The sequence below is a fragment of the Centrocercus urophasianus genome, unplaced genomic scaffold, assembly GCF_019232065.1.
Source record: "Centrocercus urophasianus isolate 14NV4802_14NV808 unplaced genomic scaffold, USGS_Curo_1.0 seq_30, whole genome shotgun sequence".
NCBI lineage: Eukaryota > Metazoa > Chordata > Aves > Galliformes > Phasianidae > Centrocercus > Centrocercus urophasianus.
This window is the reverse complement of record NW_024884867.1, coordinates 8,271,988-8,281,287: the sequence shown is the minus strand read 5'-3', so window position 1 is coordinate 8,281,287 and position 9,300 is coordinate 8,271,988. Positions and strand designations below refer to the sequence as shown.

General features: G+C 39.4%; 1 protein-coding gene across 1 annotated transcript in view; it reads right to left on the bottom strand.

Annotated features, from left to right (window-relative positions):
* Nucleotides 1–1,341: 1,341 nt before the first annotated feature.
* TMEM132B (transmembrane protein 132B) overlaps nt 1,342–9,300 on the bottom strand; it is a 182,019-nt gene continuing 174,060 nt past the window's right edge. Inside the window, exons 9-11 of the mRNA XM_042829097.1 lie at nt 5,257–5,530; nt 3,791–3,982; nt 1,342–2,994 (exon numbers count right to left, since the gene is read on the bottom strand). Coding sequence (XP_042685031.1) covers nt 1,843–2,994; nt 3,791–3,982; nt 5,257–5,530 — 1,618 coding nt within the window. The 3' untranslated portion in view covers nt 1,342–1,842. The remainder of the gene's footprint in view (nt 2,995–3,790; nt 3,983–5,256; nt 5,531–9,300) is intronic.

The window sequence follows — 9,300 nt, the reverse complement described above, 5'->3', positions numbered from 1 at the left end:
TCATAGAAGGAATTAATGGTTCCTCGTGAGATCTGGAGCATTTAAAGAGGAGGGAAACAGTTGTTAGACATTCTGAGATTTCACTTCAGTACAAGTACTGCATCCCTTATCAAATGGAAGCATCGTGGTGGTTTGGTACTTTATCTGCTTAAAATTGGATTATAACAGATGCTTTTCCCTGACTATGCAGTTCAACGCCAGCAAGCAAAAGTCTTTAATCACTTTCATAAGCTTGGTGTCCTCATTTTGCTTTGTAGCCTCACTATCTAAATTCTAGTATTCTGCAGTAGTTATACTAAACATGTTCCCAATGGTGGATTAGGATCCAAATGCATAATTTGCCAGAGTAAAGGTTATCTGGTCTGTTCTAATAGCAGAACAGAATCATAAAATTAAGGTTTTATCTCAAAATGTGGGAGCAGCTGTATGTAAGGCTGTCATAGTTTGGATCTTATCCATCAGAAGAACCTGTGCTTTATTGTGTGTTGGTTTTTTCAGCTTTTTTCTAAATGTAATTTTCAACATATTTCAGTTATTCTTCCACACAAATATCCACGTAATACCTGTGCAAGGACAGCTCTGAACCTTCAGCATGTGTTCCTTGTTACAACTGCAAATAATCACTTCATAATGCGCCCAGTGGGCCTTTTCTTTCCTGCTCCCTTTTTAATGAAAAATGACTTAATGTAGGTTGGTTGTGTGTTTTCTTCTTAGCAGCCTTATGGTCAGTGATGGCTTAGTGGGTGTCTGGAGCATAATCTGATGTCCTGCTAAACTCTACCATCAGTGCATTAATTTATTAGTAATGTGTAACACTGACTGCAAGCTTTTGCTTCTTTGCTATTTGCTCCTTCCTATTCTATGCATTTCAGTACCATATTTGGCTTTCTCCCTCTGATAATGTGTATTGTCAACGAAGCTGCTGTGTTTTCCTTTGAAGTATGTGCTGTTTGTTTGCAGGTTACCTTTTCATGTAAGCAGTGACAAAAGTAAACCCGGAGTTGCTCCTTGATTTTCATATTCCAGGGTTATTTATTATTGTATTTACAGTTCCCTGTAAGATAAAACCCTTTCCCAGTAAGAGTTCTAACACCTTTCTATGTTTCTAATGACCCATATACTGACGTGGAAAGAAGGAAGATAATCAGTGATGAAGGAGGTATCTCTAGGAGCTGATGCCAATGAATGGAAAACCTAAATTGTTATAAATATTACTGTACTTCACTTTGGTACAACAGAAACAAAAAAGATCAATGGAAATAATGTTCCCTAAGTCAAATAAAATTCATAAACAGTACAAAAGGAAATTAACCACATGGGGTTTTTTATATGTGTAAAAAACAGTAAGACTACTTGGCTGCATTGCACGTAGGCAATAAGATAAGATTCATTCATATCCCTTTTAATATAAGCCATGTTTCAGGCTGTAAGCAAGAAATGTCCGCTGTGCTTTACAAAGAATGACGACTAGAAAAATCAATGCAAACAAAGATCCCTTTCTTTTCTGATTTACCATTTATCATGAGAAATGACAAACAAATGAAGTCTCCTCTGAGTCTGAGCGCAGTTGTATTAGCATTTTGCTAGTACCAGGCAGTATACAAAAACAGCCATCGTGTGTGACACCTTCAACACCTACAGGTAGCTGCTTTAGGGGCACATCCTGGTTTGTGGTGAAACAGGTTTAACTCAGCCAGCCTCTTGTACCTGCTCAGTGATGCCAGATTATCATCTCAGTAACTCCGAGGTTGAACTGTCTTGTTCCTATTGCTGACTGGACTGACCGCTCCACCATCCATAAACAGAAGGCATAAAGGTGATTACAAACATAAGAAAGTAGTTTTACATATTGTCTTGCAGTCTTTCCATATAGTCCCTAAGTTCCTTGGAATCACCAAGATTCATATCTTGGCATACCCATTTAATATTATCATCACTGTCAAATAGAATTGAGTTGGTGTAGGGGCCTCCATCCTCCGGCAGTATTGTTGTGTAGGAAGTGAACTTCACTCGCTTCTGCTTTGGCCCAGAAGGATTTATAGGTTCACTTTTAACTTCTTTTTCACAAAGGTACTCAGAAGATCTGAGGATGTGATTATGAAGAGTCTTCTGAGAACTCCCATTAAGGAGAAAGTTGCTTTCTTCAAACTGCATTCCTCTGTCAATCATGGTAGTGCACTCCTCTGATGGGAGTGAAATGTCAACTGGGTTCTCCAGCAGTTCAACCTCATTTCCAAGCCAGACCCAATCATGGGAATGGGGGATGTTGCCTTGCTCACTCACAGCAAACCTTTTATGCCTGTATTTCCAAGCAAATGCCACACAGTTAATCAAAAAGACCAAGATTGCTAAGCAGAAAACACACAGCAGGGCATACATGCCGATCTCTAAATCTGTTAATCCTCTTGAAGTCAATGTGAGATCACTGGGATTGTTCTCTCCTGGTATTTCTACTTGGGCAGGAAAACCCGTGAAGGCAGTTGGGTTATTTTGGAGCTGGTCATCCTCCAGGGACTCCTGATCAATGGGAGACAGGAACGTTGTGCTTTTGTTTGCATTGTCCTCATGATTACTAATGACTCCATTTTTGGACCATTCTTGTGCTGTCCTCTCTTGTTCTGCAGTTTTTTCTATGGAATTGCTTGCATGGCTTTTAAAATCTTTATCTGTATCATCAATGTCATTGGTGCTTTCTTTTTGATCAGAATCTTTTTGACCAAACTTCACTTTGACGCTTCCCTTTCCAACAGCCAGAATGCTCTTTCGCTTTGTCTTCTGACATGGTTCACTGATGACCATTTCAATTTTAATTAGAGGTCCTTGACCATCCCCTTCTGCCACCACCCCAGGCCATTTTGACTGAAGATTCTGGTGTACAGATACTACCATCTCATCCAGTGAAGTGATGGTGATTGAGAAATCCTTGGAGTCATAAATATCTAATGGTGTCACTGACCCATCACTGAACAAAATCCAAGCACTGACTATGGCTTCCTGCAGGGAAAAGAGGATTAGAAAAATGGTGTGTGAAATGTAAGCGAGCACATAGGCAGTGCTCAGTTTGTTTGTCATCAGCTAAATAAATACACAGTTTGGATTTGGTTTATCTTGTTGTTCAAAGAAGAAAATGAAATTGTCTGCTCTGCTTCCCATTTTTGCAGTTTTGAGCTCTCTAGGCCATTAGGCATTTATCTCATCATTAGGAACTATCAGACAACAGTCATCTAACTTTAATAAAGATTACAAAAAAAAAAAAGTCTTTTAATCTTAAGCAAGACTCCATCTTGGAACAATGGAGCGCTGCTAGGAAAATAATTGTATTTTCAAAGTCCTGGTTAATTAATTTTACAAGTGCCTTATAATGGGAAATCTCTGTAATGCTGCAGTTCCATTGCTATCTTTAGTACAACATGTGGAGGGGTTACAGACTGGAATGGTGATTCCCATTCAGCCTGCTGAAACAAACTAGGTTAAGAAAACAGCTCAGTGCAGCGTTTTAAATGTTCTATCATGCTTCCAAATGCACACAACTACATTAAATACGCAAAAGTGATTGCAGTTCTTTATGGCAACTACAAGAAACGCTGCAATCCCCCCCATGTTTAGGAAGATTTCAAAGAAAATAATTTGTCTTACTGAAAACTGCTGGTGTGAAAATAATAGTTGCACTTTTTCTTCTGTTACAGAGTATCAATTCTATACAAATATAGTGAAAAATACGTAAGATACTTCATTCAGTGGTCTTATCCAGAACTTTGTAATTTCTCATGTTACATACTCTATTCCATACCTGTTTTGGTGTATGAAGGATATCATACGCAGAGGTGGTGGATACAATAGCTCTCTTATTTCCTTTGCTGGTTTGTAAGGAGAGGGACAAGCCTGAAACTAGTTGTACTCCTAGATCTGTAATAGTTACACGGTCATCTAGAACTACCACCGTCTTCTCTGCCAAGATGGAATCAGAAAGAGGTGACAGAACCTTGAAAGAGAAAAGAAAAACCAGTCATGAACAGCAACTGTGTTAGAAAGCATTAGTCTCATCAGCATAACACTTTGGTTAATCTCAAGTTTGTCACAGTTATGTATAAACTGTAAGTCGTGTTTCCCCCAAGAGGTTGGACTCATTTGCTACTGAATTGCTATATTTACAAAAATAATTTAATAAAACGTCATAACACTTCAAAAATGGCCACCTCATCTCAACTATGGAGCATGGTTTCAATTAAACAAATTTGTTTGACAAAAAAAGTCATTTTTGTATTGTCTATGACATTTCCAATGAATGCAGTGCAATACAAGACACCGTGTTAATCTGGTATGTTCAGCATACCAGTTAATGCTGAAACTCATTAAGGATTAGTGCACAAGGCTGAGCAATGGGAACTTGCCCTGATGCCTTTGTGAGAACAGAGGACCTCCATGAAGTGAGAGATTTGCAAAATGGATTTTGAAAAATCCCAATGGATGCCCATCTTCATTTTCCTTGTGCCAAAACAGTCCTGTCAGTTTGCTCTAAGACCTTGTTTCTGAGATACTCCGAAGGAGATAAATCATCTTTCAATTGATTCCTGAGTCAGCTGGATCAAGCCCTGAATATTTGATGCATAAATCATCTACCATAACATCAGATACCCATGTTATAGATACCTGCATCTGACCTGGCTGCCTTCTGCTCTGCTATAGTCACTAGGGAGAAAGAAGTACTTCAAGGGCAGAAATCTCTTGCCTTCTCTGTGTTGTTTGTTTTAGGCTGACAGGAACTGAGCTCTGTTTCTGCGCATTGACTACTAAGGAAATTTAGCATGACTGGAACATTATGAGTGCTTACAGTTTATCCTCTATGCTTGTATTCCTTATTTTGATTTAAAAATCTGAATTAAGATAGATGGGTGAGCATGAACGCTGAAAGATTTCTCAAGATTGTTTTTGTGTTTATTTTTTGTGTTTCATTTTGTGAATGTTTAGGGACCAGTTTTTCAAAGACATCTAGGCATGTAAAAATGCTGGTAAATCTTAGGTAAATCTTTCTAATCAGGAAGTTAATAAGGTCCCAACTTAAAAAGAAGCTGGTTGTATGGATGATGTAACCTTCATTGTTCATAAAATCCCATTGTACTTCTTAGTCCTTAGTGAATACAACCCTCCCAAAATTTCACCTAAAGGTATTGCATGGAGGTGACAAATAGCAAAAATGAAAACCTGTTCCAACTTCTTTTTAGGCTTCTACTAAAGCAGTGACACCTGTGGCAGTACCTGGACTGTGGTGATGCCATGCTCCCGACCCACCAGAACTCGGCCATCTTGAAGCTTAGCAATCCTGGGATCTTCCACTTTCATGAAATCAGTCACAAGGTCAGTGATGTCAAACTGCCACTCAGAGCCTAGCATATAGGTCAGGTAGCCTCCAAACTCAGAGGATTCGGCTACAAACTGTGTGAGGACTCGCACCATGGCATGCTGATACTGAAGAGTGCAACCTCTTCCTTTTTTCTCATCATCTTCTTCATCCTCACTGTCACGGGTAGGCCTGTAAACATAGTTATGTTCATTGAATTGCCACAGTCTCCACTCAACACTGCAGAGCTCCATTTGCACAATATTTTCCGTTAGATTAAGGTTAGTGTCATCTATTACTGCTTGATAAACAGGTAACCAGATTTTGGAAGAACACTTAAGTCTGAGTGTTATGCTTCTACAGATTTTGTGCTGTACAATTTAAAAGCTGATTCTGTATCAGTTAGTTAGCTCTTTGTTATTGGAGAACTGCCCAGCAACCTGCAAGTATGGCTGTTGGTGCTGCTAGTTCAGTGGATCTACCACTCGCTCTCCTTACCATGGTTTGGCAATCAAATCTTGTAAAGTGCTAAGGAAAGCAGTGTGAAAGATCCATGAGAGGGCCATTTGGGAATAAACCCCTACAGTAGCTCAGCAGGGGTGAGAGCAGAAGTTTTAGCATCCCTTCCTCCACCCGTGCTCATAGCATTTGTATTACATTGCTTAAGTCCTCAAAATGCTGCTCCACCTCACTATTGTGTTTGAGAACCTCATATAGTCAGTGCAAGTGCTACATTTAGAAAAGCAAAGACCACGCAGAACTTCAAAAAGCCCAATTTAGGCATTTAAATTATGACATTATTCATAGAATCATAGAATCATACAATCACCAAGGTTGGAAAAGACCTAAAAGATCACCCAGTCCAACCGTTCACCTATTCCCAATAGCTCCCACTAAACCATGTCCCTCAACACATTACGGTGCTCTACAAACATCATCCCAGACTGTTGAGATTCACCCTCAGGAATAGGTACAGCATTACATACACTCCTATTACAGTTTTCTACCTTGTCCCCTATGCAAAATATAATTTCTGTCAATATCACAGTTTTGCATAAGCCTTTTATCAGTGATTTGTACACGGTGTTAGGGCTGGTTACATCTCACAGTTTTCTCTAGTTTAAAACTTAGTTTCCTATAAATTCTTTGTTGTTATTCATTCCTTGAGGCAAACACATGGATTTTCCTTATCTGTTGCAAGTCAGGCATTAAGTCCTAGGTGGTCAAATTTTTACTCGTTATGCCCTCACACTGTGGAATTTATTGTTCAGAAATATTTTGCCTTTCTCTTTTGCTTGTTTATTGGAGCTGAAGTGACTTTATAGCAAGGATGTGAAATACTGGGTAAGCCTCTTATTTTTCACAGTATTTTGGGAAGTAGTTTTGTGTTTACTGTGGTCCTTTATCTTCCTTTTTTGAAATACCAGCTATGAAAAACTATTATAAAACAGAATTGCTTTTGTTATAAATTGTTTTATGACAAAGTTGGCAAACTGTAAGCTGAAAATGTATCTAAGAGAAGCCCTTGTGCTCTTCAAAATGCTATAAAGTCCTGGTGTTACAGAATCTCATTCACTAGAAATATATTCTCAATGCATCATTTGTTAGGTGGATATACGTATATATTCAGCCTGAAATAAGCAGCATTTGGTACAGCCCTTTTGGTTTTATGTGTGCAAAACAGCAGTGTTCATCATTAGTCACTGAATGAAGCACCGATGGATTTTTATAACAAAAGAGGATCTTAAGATAGGATTTACATTGCACAAAAAAAGGAGACCAGCTGAGTAGCCAAGGGAAATTTTCAGTTGTTCTCTCTTTCCAAGCCTAAGTTTCAAACCGGACCATGAGCTGACACAGCTAGTCAGCAAAACAGCCACAGAGGCAGAAAAGGGACGCTGATAGAATTTTCCTGACCTATTTGGATGTATTTTGGCTTTATAATGTTGTGAAAGAGTTCACAGACTCCTTCAGGTTCCCACTTCCAAACTATTCCTGTATTCTAATGCTCTTTAGCTCACCTAAACTGTAACCCAGCTCTGAATAATCACAGGCTTTGGGAAAACCAAGCCCCCAAGATGTGGAGCTTTAACCCTGCTTTTTGACAGTGCTATTAATATCTGTGCAGAACTAGAGAAGAATGTGCAGGGGCCATTCAGGTGAGAAGTACTTGCCAGATTTGGGGGAAAAAAGCTGCAGAATCACTGGGAACCAATGGGAAAAGACATCACAGCACCACCATGCTGTGATGTGGAGAGAACTGTTCACATGTTCAACATCCACAATGACTCGTTTTTCTTACACCACTCTGTTTTCTCCTCGCCTTTATACCACCAGATGTTTTGCTCAGTCAGATCCAAAGTGTTTCTGCTATTCACATTTCTTTGGTACTGATTTCACTCTCTAAAACTTGAGACTAGTAGACTGCTTAGGAGGAAATACATTTCAGACAAATTAGAGCAACCCATTGTGGGCAGCAAGACCAGGAGTTAAGGAGCGTGGTGAAAGGGCAGATTTTCTGGGCAGCCAGTGCTACCAAAAGATGATTCAAGCCCATGTATTTCTGTGTGTTATCTGAAGCAGACAAAGGTAAGGGCTCTGTTTCCCCTTCAGTAATATTTGTAACTCTTGATATCTGTACATTTCACCTTATAAGTACTTGGTTTCTACTGCATGCAAATGTGGAACAGTGGAAGAGCATCCTTAAGTCATGGACTGGGCAAGACACATTCATATGTCAGTGCAAAGGAAAAATAGAGGTGTTTGAATTTCCAGTACATGCTTTGCAATTCTGCTTTACCAGGTACTGACTCAGGTTCTTTTTTTTTTTTTTTTTTTTTTTTTAAATAAATGATATCCATTTCCACTTCAAAGCCACAAATCCCCGATTCAGTTTATAAGAGCATCAGAGTGTTCTGTCTCCACAGACCCAACAAAATGTTTGAAATCCACTGAATCGCATCGTTCCCTTTAGAGTCTTAAATTTCTTGTTCCAGTGTTTTCAGCAGGATTAAAATCCTTCCCTCCTTAAGCAGTGAGCTCATTTTCTTTCTAAGACGTGTCCTCATGAATATGAGCTATGGCTGCATATTTTGCTTTTCTTTCCCCTTGGTCATCTCTGAGGTTAGCTCTGGAACTTGCTCAGAATCCTTATTATCCAATTTCTTGCTGCTTTTCAACCTTGCTTGGAAGACTTCTTTATTATTATTATTATTTTTAATTTTCTGGAGCGAAGCAAGGTTGCCAGAATTACATTTCATTTACATTTCACACAGAAAAGCCTTTGCCAGAGAGCTGAGTTAAAGCAGCAGCCCTGGAGTGAGGGTGCCTGCTAGCACTGATCTAATCAGTGATCTGTCAGCTCCATATTCCAGACACGGCCTTCAAGCAGTTTAAGTACGTCCCTTTTAATTTGCACCACTCTCAAACCAGGCATCAAGTTCTTGGGCCAGATGCTAATTCTCTGCTTAAAAAAACCCCAACGAGATCAGTTTTGCTGGTCTTGAATTTGAAATATTCATTGTGAAGAGACACGTATTTCAAAACCACGTGCAACACTCCCAGCTGAAAACAAATATCTATTTCAATACAAAACTCAAGCCACCAGAAGGTGATTTAGTGGAAGATGGCAGAAGTTGTACATAGCTCCACTCAGAGCTCAAGAAGAGAAACAATTTCACCGATCCCTCTGCAAATCCTGAAAATGCAGCCGGCCTGGGAACAAAAGCCACTGTGGCCTTATCTCCCCAGCTTTAAACTCAGTTAATGGAAGGTGTGAATTTATAATGTTCAAGCTTTGTGCAGATGTTACCATTCACAAGTGAAATGGTTTGAATCCAGTCTCACTTGATTCTCATTAAAAGGATGGCTTCCTTTCCAGGTGACAACGCTCACAAGGTCTAGTTCAGCACTTCTTTTCCCTTTGTTTAACTCCAGCTGACTTCCCTGAGTTTGTCTCCAGA